The sequence below is a fragment of the Aquarana catesbeiana genome, linkage group LG12, assembly GCF_042186555.1.
Source record: "Aquarana catesbeiana isolate 2022-GZ linkage group LG12, ASM4218655v1, whole genome shotgun sequence".
Lineage (NCBI taxonomy): Eukaryota > Metazoa > Chordata > Amphibia > Anura > Ranidae > Aquarana > Aquarana catesbeiana.
The window spans coordinates 55,498,458-55,519,058 of NC_133335.1; the positions used below are offsets into that span (position 1 = coordinate 55,498,458).

General features: G+C 47.7%; 1 protein-coding gene across 9 annotated transcripts in view; it reads left to right on the plus strand.

The window, feature by feature from the left end:
- LOC141114251 (beta-1,4 N-acetylgalactosaminyltransferase 2-like) overlaps positions 1 to 20,601 on the plus strand; it is a 330,459-nt gene that overhangs the window by 228,897 nt on the left and 80,961 nt on the right. For all 9 annotated transcript variants that reach the window (XM_073607828.1, XM_073607829.1, XM_073607830.1 and 6 more), the window contains one exon: positions 11,398 to 11,498. In XM_073607828.1, the coding sequence (XP_073463929.1) occupies positions 11,398 to 11,498 (101 nt within the window). The remainder of the gene's footprint in view (positions 1 to 11,397; positions 11,499 to 20,601) is intronic.

Here is a 20,601-nt window from a genome sequence, read left to right on the forward strand (position 1 = left end):
GGTTGCATTGGTGACACCGGCTGCACTTGGGACACAGGTTACATTGGTGACACAGGCTGCATTGGTGACACCAGCTTCATTGGTGACACCGGCTGCACTGGGGACACAGGCTGCACTGGGGACACAGGCTGCACTGGGGACACAGGTTGCATTGGGGACACAGGCTGCACTGGGGACACAGGTTGCATTAGTGATACCGGCTGCACTGGGGACACAGGCTGCACTGGGGACACAGGTTGCATTGGTGACACCGGCTGCACTAGGGACACAGGTTGCATTGGTGACACAGGCTGCACTGGGGACACAGGTTGCATTGGTGACACCGGCTGCACTGGGGACACAGGCTGCACTGGGGACACAGGTTGCATTGGGGACACAGGCTGCACTGGGGACACAGGTTGCATTAGTGACACCGGCTGCACTGGGGACACAGGCTGCACTGGGGACACAGGTTGCATTGGTGACACCGGCTGCACTGGGGACACAGGTTGCATTGGTGACACCGGCTGCACTGGGGACACAGGTTGCATTGGTGACACTGGCTGCACTGGGGACACAGGTTGCATTGGTGACACCGGCTGCACTGGGGACACCGGCTGCACTGGGGACACAGGTTGCATTGGTGACACCGGCTGCACTGGGGACACAGGTTGCATTGGTGACAAAGGCTGCATTGGTGACACCGGCTGCACTGTTGACACAGGCTACACTGGGGACACCGGCTGCACTGGGGACACAGGCTGCACTGGGGACACAGGTTGCATTAATGACACTGGCTGCACTGGGGACACAGGTTGCATTGGTGACACCGGCTGCACTGGGGACACAGGTTGCATTGGTGATACTGGCTGCACTGGGGACACAGGTTGCACTTGGTGACACCGGCTGCCCTGGGGACACCGGCTGCACTGGGGACACCAGCTGCACTAGGGACACAGGTTGCATTGGTGACACCGGCTGCACTGGGGACACAGGTTGCATTGGTGACAAAGGCTGCATTGGTGACATCGGCTGCACTGGGGACACAGGCTGCACTGGTGACACCGGCTGCATTGGTGACATCGGCTGCACTGGGGACACAGGCTGCACTGGGGACACAGGTTGCATTAGTGACACCGGCTGCATTGGGGACACAGGTTGCATTGGTGACACCGGCTGCACTTGGGACACAGGTTACATTGGTGACACAGGCTGCATTGGTGACACCAGCTTCATTGGTGACACTGGCTGCACTGGGGACACAGGCTGCACTGGGGACACAGGCTGCACTGGGGACACCGGCTGCATTGGTGACATCGGCTGCACTGGGGACACAGGCTGCACTGGGGACACAGGTTACATTAGTGACACCGGCTGCATTGGGGACACAGGTTGCATTGGTGACACTGGCTGCACTTGGGACACAGGTTACATTGGTGACACAGGCTGCATTGGTGACACCAGCTTCATTGGTGACACCGGCTGCACTGGGGACACAGGCTGCACTGGGGACACAGGCTGCACTGGGGACACAGGTTGCATTGGGGACACAGGCTGCACTGGGGACACAGGTTGCATTAGTGACACCGGCTGCACTGGGGACACAGGCTGCACTGGGGACACAGGTTGCATTGGTGACACCGGCTGCACTGGGGACACAGGTTGCATTGGTGACACAGGCTGCACTGGGGACACAGGTTGCATTGGTGACACCGGCTGCACTGGGGACACAGGCTGCACTGGGGACACAGGTTGCATTGGGGACACAGGCTGCACTGGGGACACAGGTTGCATTAGTGACACCGGCTGCACTGGGGACACAGGCTGCACTGGGGACACAGGTTGCATTGGTGACACCGGCTGCACTGGGGACACAGGTTGCATTGGTGACACCGGCTGCACTGGGGACACAGGTTGCATTGGTGACACTGGCTGCACTAGGGACACAGGTTGCATTGGTGACACCGGCTGCACTGGGGACACCGGCTGCACTGGGGACACAGGTTGCATTGGTGACACCGGCTGCACTGGGGACACAGGTTGCATTGGTGACAAAGGCTGCATTGGTGACACCGGCTGCACTGTTGACACAGGCTACACTGGGGACACCGGCTGCACTGGGGACACAGGCTGCACTGGGGACACAGGTTGCATTAATGACACTGGCTGCACTGGGGACACAGGTTGCATTGGTGACACCGGCTGCACTGGGGACACAGGTTGCATTGGTGATACTGGCTGCACTGGGGACACAGGTTGCATTGGTGACACCGGCTGCACTGGGGACACCGGCTGCACTGGGGACACCAGCTGCACTAGGGACACAGGTTGCACTGGTGACACCGGCTGCACTGGGGACACAGGTTGCATTGGTGACAAAGGCTGCATTGGTGACACCGGCTGCACTGTTGACACAGGCTGCACTGGGGACACCGGCTGCACTGGGGACACAGGTTGCATTAGTGACACCGGCTGCATTGGTGACACCGGCTGCACTGGGGACACAGGTTGCATTGGTGACACCGGCTGCACCGGGGACACCGGCTGCACTGGGGACACTGGCTGCACTGGGGACACCGGCTGCTCTGGGGACACCGGCTGCTCTGGGGACACCGGCTGCACTGGGGACACAGGTTGCATTGGTGACACCGGCTGCACTGGGGACACAGGCTGCATTGGTGACACAGGTTGCACTGGTGACACAGGTTGCACTGGGGACACAGGTTGCATTGGTATCAAAATCATGCTTTTTTTTGGGGGTGGGGGGGGCCTTCATGATTTCTTGCACTGGGGCCCTGAGGTTTCTAGTTACGCCTCTGCTCAGGGACATTGCTTGTATGTCTGATCGTAGGTCAGAAATGGCAGCAGACAGTGTATTTTTAATGTCTGCTGCCAGTGTGTGAAGGTCAGCTAGATTTAGCGCTGAGGCTGCCTGCATCCTGTGTGAAGGAGGAGGGCTGCGGCTTCTGTCCCTGTGCTGCTCTCGGCTGTCTGAGTGGGACGTGAGGGAAGAGGCCTGTGATGGCGGCGTGTCTCCCTGAAGCTTCGGCCGGAATATCTCTGGTATACTGCGGTTTGGCTGAGTGTCTGTGTCTCTGGGAGATCAGGATCGGGTTGCAGAGGCACTACTGCGTGTGTTACTCATCCTGTGATCGCTGGATGTTCTCTATAGTCTGGTATCTTTACCTCAGGGAATCGGAGTTAGTAGTTCAAGCGTCCATCTTAGACCGGATCCAGGCCACGCCCCATATTATTTTATGTGCTATGAACAGTTTTTTTATAGCTCTGTTCCATCTTGGAGCCCGTGTCTGTCCTCTAAGCTGAATAAAAAACTGGCAACTGAAGCAGAAATAATTTTGTCAATACGATAAAAAGTATTCCTAGTAAGAATTCTTGCATTTCATACTGTAGATCCACAGGTGCAAGGGCACCCAGGACCACCTAAATGCCAATAATGTCATTCTGGCCTTTCGGCTGGGATGGCTGGCTTTATAGTACCCCTGCTGGTATGATGGGGGACCTGAAGGAAGATTCTGAGGGGCCCAGTGGGTCCTGATTTGACTTGAATGGTCAGGTGCTGAAAAGGCAGAGAACCTGCAGTGTCAAGTGCCCAATGGGAGTAGCGTCCTGTGGATGTTGAAGTTGCATTGGGGGGGTGGGACCACACTGTGTGAAACAGTCTTGGCTTTTTTTCTGCAATATGCCTCATGGGCTAGGCTTTTTGACGGATACAAGGCAACTTTTGTTACCAGGCCGCAAGGTCTAGCCATTGCACCTGGCACTGGCACTTTTTTTTTAAAATGAATCTTATTTACGTCACTTCCACTTGGATTATAAAGCGTGGGCCTAAAAAAGAAAACAAATGCAGCTGACAAATTTAGGGATTGGTAAACTGCAATATAGGACATTTGTTTGTTTAGTACTTTACACTTTGTTTTTTATTTTAAATATCACTTATGTTATAGTAAATTTTATATATCACACATGTGTGCCAATTCAGACAGACAGGTTGATGGCATCCCCCAAGTATGCTATTTAAAGAAATTGGGCATTTTTAACATTTTGTTTTACGCATAATTAAGACATGTTCCCCTGGGCAATGCCCAGCCGCTATGCCATTTGTTTGACGTTCCCTATGCCTATTGTTCAATAATGTCCCCTATGCCATTTTTTTGACTAGCCTTGAAAATAGGCAGAACTGATTTAAAGATTTTTTGACTTCAGTGGGGTGAATGTTAAAATCAAAACTTCAACACAGTTCCGCTGTGGCTCATGCCTAATGATAAGGTACACAATATAAGCATGTAGATGAAGAAAAGCCGGTGTTCTGCCGAGAAAGTTCCGCTCGGCGTATAAGTTCCCCCCTCTACTGCGCCTGCGCAGTAGGTATCCGCGGAAATAGCCGAAGCAGAACAGCTGAAAATCAGCTGTACACGGCACCTGTAAGAGGGCCCCTCGCGGGCTCGCTTCGCTCGCAACACTTCGGGCACGGCCTCGCTGCGCTTGGCACTTTTAGATTCCCCCTCTAGGTCCACTTGGATGGTGGGGAAGGAACCTGGACCCAGTGCGCAGGCGCCGTGTACAGCTGATTGAAGCATTTGAGCTTCGGCTATCTCCGGCGGCTGAGAGTAGTATGTACTGCGCAGGCGCTGCGTCTGCGCAGTACAGGGGGGGAACTTATCCGCCGAGGGAACATTCTCGGCAAGACACTGGCAACTTGATCTTTCACAATGAATTCATTTATTCATCCAGGTGCAAAAAAAAAATAAAGAGGAAAAAAAAACAACAAATAATGCAAAAAACAGTATTAGTACAATATATAAAAAGATTACTGTATTTATTGGCGTATAACACTCACTTTTTCACCCTGAAAATCAGGTGCAAATAGTGTGTGCGTGTTATACGCCGATACTGCAATTTGGGCTGCCTTGGAGAGAACGGGGAGGGGGGTGGGACAAGCGCCATCAGTTTACATATAGCGAGAATCTGCTGTTTACTCAGCAGCCTTTGTAATAGGAAGTCCCATCTCCTGGGCTGGTGGTCCAGTGTTTTGTCTATCATAGAAGCGAGACTTTGTATTAAAGAGGCCGCCGAGTAAACAGGAGATTCTCGCTATATGTAATCTGCCGGCGCTCGTCCCACCCCCCTCCCTGTCCCCTCCGAGGCAGCAGTAATCTGAGGTGAGGCTGCAGATGGGCACTGATCAGGCTGCATTCATGGCAATGGTGAGGCTGCAAATGGGCATTGATCAAGCTGCATTGATGGGCAATTGTGAGGCTGTAGATGGGCATTGATCAAGCTGAATTGATGGGCAATTGTGAGGCTGCAGATGGGCATTGATCAAGCTGCATTGATGGGCAATTGTGAGGCTGCAGATGGCATTAATCAGGCTGCAGATAGGCAATGACGAAGCTGCATTGATGTGCACTGACCCTTATTTTGCTTCAAAGTTCTTCATTTAAAATTGATTTTTTTTAAACTGTAGCGTCACAAAAACGTGTCATTTTGTAATACAATATAAGCATACATTAATATTCTTTTATTAGTTTGCCTTAGTTATATAGCTGCATGGCACATATTACAAATATTTCTCAAGGTTACTATATCAGTTTTAATTGTTACATATTACTACTGATTTTTGTTAAATTTTGGGTGAAAATTGGAAGGTTTAGTTGAAAATCTTAAACAAAACAAAGTAGTTATATATTTTTTCACTATTTTTAGTTGAAAATCTGCCATTTTTTTAAATGCATTGAAGTAAATAGGGAAGGAGATTTTTTATTTTTTTTGAAAAGGGGAGTAGTGAAAGCTTAACACTATTATCAAGTTATTTTTTGCTTTTAATCTTTAGCTTCACTTACATATTGCTATGATGACAGCTCAAAATGTTTCTATCTGCTTTCTGTGACAATGGTCACGGGGGGCAAACATAGGAGGGTGTGGGTAGGTGCAGCGTGATGCGACGGGCAAAAAACACACGGAGTTCAAGTGCAGTAATATGAATGTATCAAAAAGACAAATAGACTATGCACTTTGCAAAGTGTCGTTGCACACTGCAAGTGTGGTTGCGGCAGAGCTTAGTAAATGAGGTAAAGCTTCACTTTGCAAAGAGTACCCAATCACATGCAAGGAAAATGAAGAAAAAAAAACAGCATTTTTGCTTGCACATGATTGGATGATGGAAGTCAGCAGAGCGTCCCCTCATTTACTAAGCTCTGGAGCAGCTGCACTTTGCAAGTGCACAGCCTATTTTAGTAAATCAACCACATAGTATTTCCAAATGCCGCGCTCACAGATGTATGAACCAGTATCACATCATTGTGTTGAACACTATGGGATTGATTTACTAAAGGCAAAATGACTGTGCACTTTGCAAATTGCAGTTGCACTCTGCAAAAGCATTTGCTCCAGAGCTTAGAAAATGAGCAGAAGCTCTGCTGACTTCCATCATCCAATCATATGCAAGCAAAAATGCTGTTATTTTTTTTTTCCTTGCATGTGATTGGGTATTCTTTGCAAAGTGAAGCCTGACCTCATTTACTAAGATCTGGAGCAACTGCAATTGCAGAGGGCAACTGCATTTTGAAAAGCACAGTCATTTTGCCTTTAGTAAATCAACCTCTATATGTTAGTGAATAAAATAATACCAAATATGCAAATAATTAATGAATTAATATTAACCACTTCAATACTGGGCATTTTTACACCCTTCCTGCCCAGGCCAATTTTCAGTTTTCAGCGCTGTCGCAATTTGAATGACAATTGCGTCATGCAACACTGTACCCTAATGAAATTTGTATCATTTTTTCCCCCACAAATAGAGCTTTCTTTTGGCGGTATTTGATCACCTCTGCGTTTTTTTTTTTTTGCGATATAAACAAAAGAAGAGCATCAAGTTTGAAAAAAAAAACATATTTTGTTTACTTTTTGCCATATTAAATATCCAATTTTTTTTTTAAAAAAACAAATTTTTTCCTCAGTTTAGGCCGATATGTATCCTTCTACATATTTTTGGTAAAAAAATTGCAATAAGTGTATATTGATTGGTTTGCACAAAAGGTATAGCGTCTACAAAATAGGGGATAGTTTTATAGCATTTTTATTATTTTTTTTTACTAGTAATGGCGGCGATCTGCAATTTTTTTTTTCGTGACTGTGACATTGCAGCGGACATATCGGACACTTTTGACACCATTTTGGGACCATTCACATTTATACAGCAATCAGTGCCATAAAAATGCACTGATTACTGTATAAATGTCACTGATAGGGAAGGAGTTAACACTAGGGGCGATCAAGGGGTTAAGTGTGTTACCTAGGGAGTGATTCTAACTGTAGGGGGAGGGGACGTAGTACAGGAGATGGTCGGAGACTGCAGACATGCTACAGGAGATGGTCAGAGACTGCAGACATACTACAGGAGATGGTCAGAGACTGCAGACATACTACAGGAGATGGTCAGAGACTGCAAACATAGTACAGGAGATGGTCAGAGACTGCAAACATAGTGCAGGAGATGGTCAGAGACTGCAGACATACTACAGGAGATGGTCAGAGACTGCAGACATACTACAGGAGATGGTCAGGGACTGCAAACATAGTACAGTAGATGGTCGGAGACTGCAGACATAATACAGGAGATGGTCAGAGACTGCAGACATACTACAGGGGATGGTCAGAGACTGCAGACATACTACAGGGAATGGTCAGAGACTGCAGACATACTACAGTGGATGGTCAGAGACTGCAGACATAGTATAGGAGATGGTCGGAGACTGCAGACATAGTACAGGAGATGGTCTGAGACAGCAGACATAGTAAAGGAGATGGTCGGAGACTTTCAGACATACTACAGGAGATGGTCAGAGACTGCAGACATAATACAGGAGATAGTCGGAGACTGCAGACATAGTACAGGAGATGGTCGGAGACTGCAGACATAGTACAGGAGATGGTCAGAGACTGCAGACATAGTACTGGAGATGGTCAGAGACTGCAGACATAGTACAGGAGATAGTCGGAGACTGCAGACATACTACAGGAGATAGTCGGAGACTGCAGACATACTACAGGAGATGGTCAGAGACTGCAGACATAGTGCAGGAGATGATCAGAGACTGCAGACATAGTACAGGAGATGGTCAGAGACTGCAGACATAGTACAGGAGATAGTCGGAGACTGCAGACATACTACAGGAGATAGTCGGAGACTGCAGACATACTACAGGAGATGGTCGGAGACTGCAGACATAGTACAGGAGATGATCAGAGACTACAGACATAGTGCAGGAGATGATCAGAGACTGCAGACATAGTACAGGAGATGGTCAGAGACTTCAGACATAGTACAGGAGATTGTCGGAGACTGCAGACATAGTACAGGAGATGGTCGGAGACTGCAGACATAGTACAGGAGATAAAAAGGGGGGAAAAAACTGTGCTAAGAATGAACACAAAAACCAAAATAAAATTGGATGGATCAGTCCAAAAGCAGCAATTAAATGTGAGATATGGCACAAACGTAATGGAAAGGAGAAAAATTGCCCTAATTATAGTCCTTAAAACAGATTGCAGGGCATGACAGTTCCAATAATTATATGTGGCTGAAAAACTTCAAAGAAGCACACCCCAGTAGTATAATCACAAATAAGTGTACCACCACCACCTCATAGAAAACACACTTACCAGATAGCAAGCAAATTTGGGCAGATGGCTTTAACCCAGCCCAGGCCTTTGCTTTCCACGATTTATTAGGATTCTGCATACAGGTTGATACTCAAAATAGATACCATGAGATCCGTAGCTCCGTAGGAGATGATTTACCAAGCAGCCCAAAAAAGAAAAAATAATATAGACCATAGCATGATCCTGCATTGTATACAGAACCCCCCCGTGATTTTTGACACAAACAAGTGCACCGCACCTTACAGAGAGCACGCTTGCCAGATAGCACACAGAAATAGACATACAGCTTTAACCCAGCCCAGGTCTTTGCTCAACAGGGGATCCCAAAGATGATATGAGAAATAGGGTTCTCAGGCAGGTACCGTATGCTCCATGGCTCCATGAACAGTACATCAACAATCAGCCCAAAAAGAGATAAAGTGGACCATAGGGTGATATTGTCTCTATCCCAATTTATTTAGATCAATAAAAAGTCACACTTACATTTCCAACGTCTTTAAAAACACATAGGAAAACGAAACCGGCCGGCTACAATTGAAACTCCCGTCCTTCTCAACGAGATGGCGTGGTGACGTCAGCACATTACCTCCTCATACACGGTTCATCACATATGACATTCTCAATGACGAAACGCGTATGAGAATAAATGCGGGTGCGCAAATACCACCAAATGAAAGCTCTATTTGGGGGAAAAAATACATCATTTTTGTTTGGGTACAACATCGCACGACTGCGCAATTGTCCATTAAAGTGACGCAGTGCAGTAGCACAAAAAATGGCCTGGTCATTAAGGGGACAAATCCTTCCAAAGTTGAAGTGGTTAAATAGCTCCGGGGGCTATCGCAGCATGTAATAAACTGAACTTACAAAGATGGCCGCAGATTCCGGATGCAGAAGCGGCGGCATGATGTAAGCATGTAGCTCCATCCCAACGCGCATCGTGCAAGGGCATGTCTTTAGGGGACTTCGATGTGAATTTATTCGTTATTTGTATAGTTCACATTATTTTATTCACTAACATACAGTGTTTAATGCATTGATGAGATACTGGTTAGCACATTTGTGAGCGCAGCATTTGGAAAAACTAGTAATAAGAATATATCATAACAGTCAACAATACAAAGTCCTTTATGATGCCCTGGAGGAGGGGCGAAACGCGTTGACGCATTTCCGGCTTCCTAACCAGAGACGCTACTTCTGCCCCTCCCCCCGTAGAATGCATACTGAGCCACAACGAAATCATAAGAGCCTCATTTTCTGTCCTATGCTTGTTTTTCCCTGCAAACCTGTAAGTGCTGATTATGATTGCACAAATAAACATAATTTTACAGTACTTCACTATGAGCTTTATTTTGTTTTGTCGAGCCTGGTGAATATCTTGGATACCCCTAAGACCTTTATTCGGAGATCTTACCAAGGGGTTTCACCTTCTTAACACCAGAAACAAGCATGTTTGACCCCCAGACTGCAAAGCGGAGGGTCCATTTTTTCTGGTGAGTGGAGATACGAGAGAGGAGTGTGGCACATGGCACAGTATGTTTACATGAAGCACTTTTTAAACATTTGTGGAACACTGAACACTTTATAAGAGACTGTATTTTGCAATGGAATTTTTATCCCAGGAATGATTTATATATTATTATGAACTGCAAGCGCTGTATTATTATGATTAACAATAAAAAGCAGACCTGGTGGGAGGGCAACCCAACTGGGAGCAATCACAAGCCGTAACGACAATGTAACAGCAGACTAGTGATTCAAAGGTGCCGACAGCATCTGTCTCGAGGAGCAGAATACGGTATGGTTGTCTGTACCCAAATGGGGAGGTTTCAAAGAAGGATGCCGTGTCCCTGCACTTTCCCTACTCCTACATTTCCCTGATGCTAAGCTCTGTCCCTGACAGACAGGAGACCTGTCCCTACACTAGCCACTTGCAAAATGCGTGCCAAACCCAGGAGCCATTGTCTTAAATAGTTTCTGCCTGACCCAAGATGGCTGCCAAAGTCATAAGGAAACCATGGCGTTCCTCTCAACTTCCTCCCCCATCTGTATTGCCACTGCGGATGAATGTCACCTGCAGTGGAGAAAATAGGCTGCAGCTGCCTACAAGAGGATCTTGGCCAAGTGGGAAAGCAGACAACAAAATAATTTTGACAGATGGTCTAACCGTTCCCTATTCTCTCCCTGTTCAACATTTCATGTCCGAATTTAGTATGGATTTTTGGCTGAATTTGGACCTGAAACAGACACACAGGACCCCTGTGCAATTTGCTCCACAGCCGCTCTGGAGAGCCGGTCACAGTCTCCTGTCATGCAAATTGGATGCGACGAAAACCGCATCCAATTCGCAATAGTGTGAACCCAGCCTAGATGACTCCTGAGAGTTACAGATGCTCCTCTACCTTAACCTGGATATGTACCTAAATGTCTGCCTTTACCCAAGTCACTGTTATTGCTTTGGAGCTTCTAATGCTGCTGGACAGTAGCAAGTATGACAAAACCAACTTGGTAACTTTCAAGGCTGCTGATAACACTAACAAGTGAATTTCCATTGTCTACTTAATAATACTTAATAATTCCATTATTTTCTATGTTACATCTTTATTACGTTATATGCAGCACTATGTATAAAATGCTAGGGTCAGCATTTTTTGTGATTTATAAACCATATAAAAAACTAAACAGAATATATCAATGTATAACTTTATACTTATATGCTTATGTCTTTGTCAGGGAGCAGACCAATAAAATCATTTTGGCACCTTCCAACTCACCATTAAGGTATCCCATTCATGGAGTCCAAGTCATACCACTTAACACAATCCTATTACCAGGTAAGCCCAACATCTCTCGGGACACAATAGTGTCTGACCACCTGCATTAAGGGTAAGCGTGACTTTATCACAAGCCTTTAACAAGAATTTTTTTCTGTGAAGATGGACTCTACACAGGCTCATTTATTTGCTGAGGAGCTTTTCAAACTGACACACCAGGTCCAGAAACTGTCTTTGCATGTGAACGCGCCTCCAGCAGTAAAACCGGAACCAAAGCCCAAGGTCAACCTGCCTGCTTGGTTTTCTGGTGACCCCCCCATATGTTTTCCAACTTTAAAAATAGTTGTTTGCTATGCTTTGAGCTTAAGCCACACTCTTCTGGTTCTGAAGCACAGGGGATTAACCTGGTTATTACATGGTTTCAGGGGGGCCCCAAGTGTTGGGCTTTTAGTCTCCCTGCAGAAGACCCAGCCTGAGGGTCAGTCAGGCATGTACTGGCCATCGGGACTACCGGGAGTTTCTCAGTGGGCCGATGGCTCAGTGGGCCAGTTTCAGTGACAGCCAGTGTTGCCAACCGCCTCTTAATTTAATTTACCAGCAGTCCATAAATTTCAGCCTATTTTCGGGCTGCCCATAAATGTCCCTTATGGGCAGAGGTGCCCGTAAAAAAGATGGCTGTGGGCCGACCATGCAACTGCGCACGCGCCGTTCCGAAGCCTGCGAGGTTCAGGAAGGATTGTACACTCCGCCAGAAATGCATGTGCAGCAAGGCCCCATTTTCAAATGGAAAGCACTCGTTCTCGGCGGTGCCCAGAACGCACTCATTCTCGGCGGTCAACTCGCTACAGCAGAGGAGGAGCCGAGGACAGTGACACACTGTGAGGGGGTAATAAAAACACTTCTGTGCTGCCCTGTGGACTGAAGAGGTGAAAGGGTCACAGGAGGAGGACACTGATGTGCTGCCCTATGGATTGGAGAGGTGAAAGGGGCACAGGAGGAGGACATTGATGTGGAGGGGTATGGTTATATGAAGGGGGACAGAGGAGGAAACTACTGTGAGGGGGTGAGGAGGACGCTACCATGTCCGCAGCCTCTGACCATCTCCTGTACCATGTCTGCAGTCTTTGACCATCTCCTGCATCATGTCTGCAGCCTCTGACCATCTCCTGTATCCTGTCTGCAGTCTTTGACCATCTCCTGTATCATGTCTGCAGCCTCTGACCATCTCCTGTATCCTGGCTGCCGTCTTTGACCATCTCCTGTATCATGTCTGCAGCCTCTGACCATCTGCTGTATCCTGTCTGCAGTCTTTGACCATCTTCTGTATCATGTCTGCAGTCTCTGACCATCTCTTGTATTATGTCCGCACTCTCTGAGGGGGAGGGTGGAAAGGAGCCAGGATGGGGTCACGAGAGGAGTCAGACATGTGTGAACTGTGGAGAGGAGACTATAGGATTGGACCAGAGCCACTGGAGCCATCTGACTGAGCCCTGCACGGTGCACCTGAGAGGAGCACAGTGACAGCGCCACCAGGCCAGTCTGAGGGGGGCCACTGATGTGAGGGGAGAGTAAATAGAATAATGTAAGGGGGCACTGATATAAAGGTTCCCCCCTATATTAGTAACCCCCCTTACTTTGGTATATTCACTCTACGGAAGGTGGTCTCTGGTCACCAGCGTGCCCCCCACATCAGAGTTCCTGGTGTTCCCCTTTATATCAGAGTCTGCAGGATTCCCCGTTACAGTGCAAGGGCAATGCTGGAGACCTTGATGTAAGTGGAAACTCTGATGTAAAGGGAATGCAGTGGACTCTGATACAAGGTAGTCTCTGGTCACCATAACCCCCCTTACATCAGAGTCCCCACTTACATCATGACCTGCAGCGTTCCCCTTTACATAAGAGTTCCCTTTCACTGTAAGGGGGAACTCTGTGCTGTCTGAGTAATAGTAACCTGAACTTCATGTAAATGGAAGAATATGGTTTTTGACTTTTGTTTAACTTAAACACATTGCTAATAGCACTAGCTATTAGAGATGAGCTTTATGTTCGGGTTGAACATGAGTTTGACTCGAACATTGGCTGTTCGAGCGTTCGTCGAAATACGAACATTATAGGGCATTCGCGCCAAATTCGATTGGCGCGTCATGCCCCATAATCCACTGCGACATCGCAGTGCAGTGCCATCAGCAAAGAGATCCATAATTGGCCAAAGACAAAGTGCCTTTGGCCAAATATGGCTCAGGGGATTAAGGCCATGCCCCACACTATATAAGGCCGCCTGCACGTCGGCCCTGTGTAGTGTGTTGCTGGCGTTGACCGTGATAGAGTGTAATTTCATTTAGATTGAGCAGGCAGGCGATTCAGTTAGCTGCAGTGTATTTTATATATATATATATATATATATATATATATATATATATATATATCTATCCACTGTATCCAGTTTAGCTAGATCTGACTGCAGTCCGTTCCTGGTGTACTTTTTCTAATATACTTCAGGCAGGCAGGTGATTCAGCTAGGTGATTCAGCAGTGCATTTAATATAAATATATATATATATATATATATATATATATATATATATAGTCAGTCTCGCATATATATGTATGTGTGTATATATATATATATATATATATATATATATATCCAGTGTAGGTAGATCTGACTGCAGGCTGTTCCTGGTGTACTTTTTCTAATATACTGTCAGGCAGGCAGGTGATTCAGTGAGCTGCAGTGCACAATATATATATAGAGTCTCATATATATATATATATATATATATATATATATATATATATATATATATATATATATATATATATATATATATTAGGGTTGTCCCGATACCACTTTTTTAGGACCGAGTACAAGTACCGATACTTTTTTTCAAGTACTCGCCGATACCGATTACCGATACTTTTTTTTAATGTCACGTGACAGTGTTTTTTTTTTTGTTTTTTTTTTTTGTTTTTTTTTTAGGGGGGGGGGGGGGAGTGAACGGTGCCTGTGTGTGTGTGTTTTTTTTTTTTATTTTTTTTTTCTTCATTTACATTTATTACAATTTTTTTTTATTCTTTATTGCACTAGGTGTGTGTGTTTTTTTTTTAATTAGCCCTGTTGGGGGGCTTTGGTGAGATATCAGGGGTCTTAACAGACCTCTGATATCTCCCCCTTGAGACAGAGAAAGAGACCGAGGATAGAGATTCCCCAGTCTCTTTCTCTGCAGCCTCAGCTGCACTGACAATGAATGGAGAGAAGACAGCGGCTCCTATCCATTCATAAACTGACACATCGTAATCACAGGAGATTACAATGTTTCAGTTATGTGAATGGACAGAGTCAGCTGACTCTATCCATACACACACAGCGGAGAGAGACAGCAGAACGCCGGAACGGAGGGGGACAGCGGAGGGGGACAGAGCAAAGAAAGAGGACAGCGGAGGGGGACAATACAGCGGAGGAGGACATTGGAGCGGAGGGGGACAATACAGCGGAGGAGGACATTGGAGCGGAGGGGGACAATACAGCGGAGGAGGACATTGGAGCGGAGGGGGACAATACAGTGGAGGAGGACATTGGAGCGGAGGGGGACAATACAGCGGAGGAGGACATTGGAGCGGAGGGGGACAATACAGCGGAGGAGGACATTGGAGCGGAGGGGGACAATACAGCGGAGGAGGACATTGGAGCGGAGGGGGACAATACAGCGGAGGAGGACATTGGAGCGGAGGGGGACAATACAGCGGAGGAGGACATTGGAGCGGAGGGGGACAATACAGCGGAGGAGGACATTGGAGCGGAGGGGGACAATACAGCGGAGGAGGACATTGGAGCGGAGGGGGACAATACAGCGGAGGGGAACATTGGAGCGGAGGGGGACAATACAGCGGAGGAGGACATTGGAACGGAGGGGGACAATACAGCGGAGGAGGACAGCGGAGGGGGACAATACAGCGGAGGGGGACATTGGAACAGAGGGGGACAATGCAGCGGAGCAGGACAGCGGAGGGGGACTAAGGGGGATGCAGTGACAGTCAGCGGTGATCGCGTGTGGGGGAATTACAAGCACCGATCACCGCTGTGTCACTAAAGCAGCTGAAAGCCGCGGGGGGAGAAGCTTGTAACTCCCCCACGCGCTGATCACAGCTGACAGTCTAGGTATCGGGGAAGCATCGGGAGCATTTGCCCGAGTACAAGTACTCGGGCAAATGCTTGGTATCGGTGCCGATACCGATACTAGTATCGGTATCGGGACAACCCTAATATATATATATATATATATATATATATATATATATATATATATATATATATATATATATCCACTGCATTCCAGTCTAGCCAAGCCTATATCTGACGCAGGCCATTCCTGGTGTACGTTTTCAAATGAACTTTCAGGCAGGCAGGTGATTCAGTGATCTGCAGTGCATAAAATATATATACAGTCTCCTACATATATATCCACTGCATTCTAGTCTAGCCAAGCCTATATCTGACTGCAGGCCATTCCTGGTGTACTTTTTAAATACACTTGCAGGCAGGCAGGCAGGCAGGTGATTCAGTGATCTGCAGTGAATAAAATATATATACAGTCTCCTACATATATATCCACTGCATTCTAGTCTAGCCAAGCCTATATCTGACTTCAGGCCATTCCCGATGTACGTTTATAATTACACTTTCAGGCAGGCGATTCAGTGATCTGCAGTGCATAAAATATATATACAGTCTCCTACATATATATATATGCACTGCATTCTAGTCTAGCCAAGCCTATATCTGACTGCAGGCCATTCCTGGTGTACGTTTTCAAATACACTTTCAGGCAGGCAGGCAGGTGATTCAGTGATCTGCAGTGCATAAAATATATATAGAGTCTCCTACATATATATATCCACTGCATTCTAGTCTAGCCAAGCCTATATCTGACTGCAGGCCATTCCTGGTGTAGGTTTATAAATATACTTTCAGGCAGGCCATTCAGTGATCTGCAGTGCATAAAATATATATACAGTCTCCTACATATATAAACACTGCATTCTAGTCTAGCCAAGCCTATATCTGATTGCAGGCCATTCCTGGTGTATGTTTTCAAATACACTTTGAGGCAGGCAGGCAGGTGATTCAGTGATCTGCAGTGCACTAAATATATATACAGTCTCCTACATATATATCCACTGTATTCTACTCTAGCCAAGCCTATATCTGACTGCAGTGTCTACAGCCAACAGTGCTGGTCGTGGACATGGTGCATCCTCAGATCTGACTGCAGGCTGTTCCTGGTGTACTTTTTCTAATATACTGTCAGGCAGGCAGGTGATTCGGTGAGATGTAGTGCACAAAATATATATAGAGTCTCCTACATATATATATCCACTGCATTCCAGTCTAGCCAAGCCTATATCTGACTGCAGTGTCTACAGCCAACAGTGCTGGTCGTGGACACGGTGCATCCTCAGCACGTTGCCGTGGGGCATGCTTGTCCTTTTTTTTGGCAGCTGGCCGTGTTGATCCACAACATGCAGAAGAGTTGGTAGAGTGGATAACTAAGCTGTCCTCATCCTCCTCATCCTCTGTCACCCAGGCTCAGAGTAGTTTGCCTGCCAATGCAGCTACTAAAGCGGCCTATTCCATCGGCTCAATGTCATCAGTCACTCCTTCCCTAGCCCCACCATCATGCACGGAGGAGTCCCCCGAACTGTTCGACCACAGTGTCGGGTACATGCTGCAGGAGGATGCGCAGCGTTTTGAAGGCTCTGATGATGGTACACAGGTTGAGGAAGGCAGTAACGTGAGCCCAGAGAGAGGGGGGTGCACAAGAAGGACAAGCAACTGCCAGTCATGTTCCCCCAGCTGCAGCATACTGCCAGGTTTGCTCCAGTGATGAGGAGGGAAGGGATAATGAGGTCCCTGACTCTATATGGGTGCTTGATAGAAGAGAGGAGGAGGCACAACTCCAATGAGGCAGGATGCCCTCCAGGGGCCAGCTTAAGGGCAGCTACCCGACTGCATCACACCACAGAGCCCCGCATGTGCAAGGCGCTGCTGACTCCCTGCGTATTTTGAAAAGTTATTTGGTGTGGGCCTTTTTTGATACATGTGCAGCAGATCGCACCATTGCTGTTTGCAACATATGTCTGAAGCCTATCAAGCGTGGCCAAAACAGCAGCCGCTTGGGCACCACATGCTTGACCAGACATATGTCGACCTCCCATGCAGTCCATTGGCAACAGTACTTAAAAGACCCACACCAAAGAACAAGGCAGACCTCTCCTTGCTCCTCATCAGCTGGGATCTCCAACCCCACTATACCTTCAGTCCTCTCAGAAACCTGCACTGAGAGGAATGAAGGTGTAGAATTAGGTGTGCCAAGTACTTGCGGGCAATCTGCTATCGCTACACCAACGTCCGATTGTAGCAGGAAAATTTCCCTACCCCAGTTGCTAAACCGTTGAAAGAAATTCGGTCCCAGCCATCCACATGCTCAGCGGCTGAATGCTAGCTTGGCTAAATTGCTAGCACTTTTGCCTTTTCAGCTGGTAGACTCTGCCCTCCTTCGTGAATTTGTGGAATGTGCGGTACCTCAGTGGCAGGTTCCCAAACGCCATTTCTTTTCACGGAAGGCCATTCCGGCTCTCTACCGGCATGTGGAAGGCAATGTCTTGGCCTCGGACAGGGTGGCCAGCGGTAAGGTGCATATTACCGCTGACTCATGGTCCAGCAGGCATGGACAGGGGCATTACCTTTCTTTCACGGCACACTGGGTAACTCTGCTGGCAGCTGGGAAGGATGCAGGGCAGGGTGCAGTATTGTTGGAGCTTGTTTCACCATCACGCCTCCAAAATGCTAGTAGTGGTGATTCTGCCACACCTCTCTCTTCCACCCCCTCCTCTTCTTCTACCTCTATGGCCTCTTCCTCTGCAGATTTCTCCTCGGAACCAGTGGTGCTCCTTAGGTGTTCTAGGGGCTACGCTAGAACTCAGGCAAGAAGATGCCATGCGGTGCTTGAGTTGGTCTGCTTAGGGGACAGGAGCCACACTGGGGCAGAGATTCTGTCAGCTCTGCAGGGGCAGACTCAGAGGTGGTTGACACCACGCCAGCCTCAGCCAGGAATGGTGGTTTGCGACAATGGCACCAACCTCCTCCCATGTTCCCTGTTTGGCTCACGTCCTTAATTTGGTGGTGCAGCGGTTCTTGTGCAGGTACCCAGGCTTACAGGATCTCCTGAGGCAGGCCAGGAAAGTCTGTGGGCATTTTCGCCGGTCATATAATGCCAGTGCTTGGCTGGCTGACCTTCAAAAGGAATGCAACCTGCCCAAGAACCGCCTCATTTGTGACATGCCCACCAGGTGGAACTCAACGTTGACAATGCTGCAGCGGCTGCACACGCAGCAGAGGGCCATCAATGAGTACCTGTGTGAGTTGGGCACCAGGACAAGGTCAGGGTAGCTTGGCTTTTTTTTGCCACGCCAGTGGCTACTGATCAAGGATGCATGCACTGTCCTGTCACCATTTGAGGAGGCCACGAGGATGGTGAGCAGTGACAGTGCATGCATAAGTGATACCGTCCCTTTTGTCTTCCTGTTGGAGTACACGCTTCATGGAATAATGGACAGGGCACTTGAGGCAGAACAGATGGAGGAAGAGGAGGACTTCCTTAGCTCTCAAGGCCCCCTTTATCCAGACAGTATTCTTGCGGGCCCGCCGATCACACAGGAAGAGGAGGAGGAGGATGGGGATTGTGTCAGCCTGGCATCAGCAGCAGTCTTCAGGGGATCGTTTTTAATCCCCAGAAACCCATGGATTTGTACGTGGCTGGGAGGAGGTGGCTGTGGATTATGTCATCCTTAGTGACCCAGAGGACTCGAATGCCTCAGTAAACCTTCACTGCATGGCCTCCCCTGATCCTGCAAAGCCTGCAAAATAGACCCTTGGATTCGTGGTATCAAGGAGAGGGATCATTACTGGCTGGCAACCCTTCTTGATCCAGGTTACAAGGGTAAGGTTGTGGAATTTATCCAGCCTTCGCAGAGGGAGCAGAGGATGAAACATCTTCGGGAGGCCTTGCAGAAAGGTTTGTGCAATGTGTTTCCAGAGACTGGGAGGTTACAATTTCTTGGTCCTCCTGCACAACATGTTGCTGAGGCTTCGGTCAGTCACAGAAGGAGCAGTGGAGAACGTGGCCGTCTGACCGATGCGTTCAGACAATTTCTTAGTCCGCAGCCCCAAGGTCTGATCGGTTCCAGCAACCATCACCAGCATCTGATTTACATGGTGCAGGAATACCTAGGGGCAAGATCAGACTTGGAGACCTTTCCAACCGAAAATCCATTGGGTTACTGGGTCTTGAGGATGGATCACTGGCCAGAGCTTGCACAATATGCAACTGAGCTACTGGCCTGTCCTTCATCCAGCAGGGCCCGTTCCAGCGCCCACCAAGAGTAACTGTGAGGGCTTACAGTGTTGTGGCACCACCACCACACCACCACCAAAGGCCCAATTTTTCTGCCCTATTCAACAGGGGCATGTAATTACAATTCTTGATATAATATTTCACAGCAGGGCCCGTTCCAGCGCCCACCAAGAGTAACTGTGAGGGCTTACGGTGTTGTGGCACCACCACCACACCACCACCAAAGGCCCAATTTTTCTGCCCTATTCAACAGGGGCATGTAATTACAATTCTTGATATAATATTTCACAGCAGGGCCCGTTCCAGCGCCCACCAAGAGTAACTGTGAGGGCTTACGGTGTTGTGGCACCACCACCACACCACCACCAAAGGCCCAATTTTTCTGCTCTGTTCAACAGGGGCATGTAATTACAATTCTTGATATAATATTTCACAGCAGGGCCCGTTCCAATACCCACCAAGAGTAACTGTGAGGGCTTACAGTGTTCTGGTACTACCAACACCTAAGGCCCAATTTTCTGCAGAGTATATAGGGCAGGCCGTATAGTATATACAGGCGGTCCCCTACTTTCAAACCTCCAATTTACAAACGACTTCTACTTACAAACGGAGGGAGACAACAAGAAGTGAGAGGAAATCTACCCCTAGGAAGGGAAACTCTCTTGTAAGAGTTAATATGGGAAAAAGGTGTCTTCACTGATGCTTTATTACCAATCCTTGTTTCCCTATTAACCCCAAATTTTCAAAATC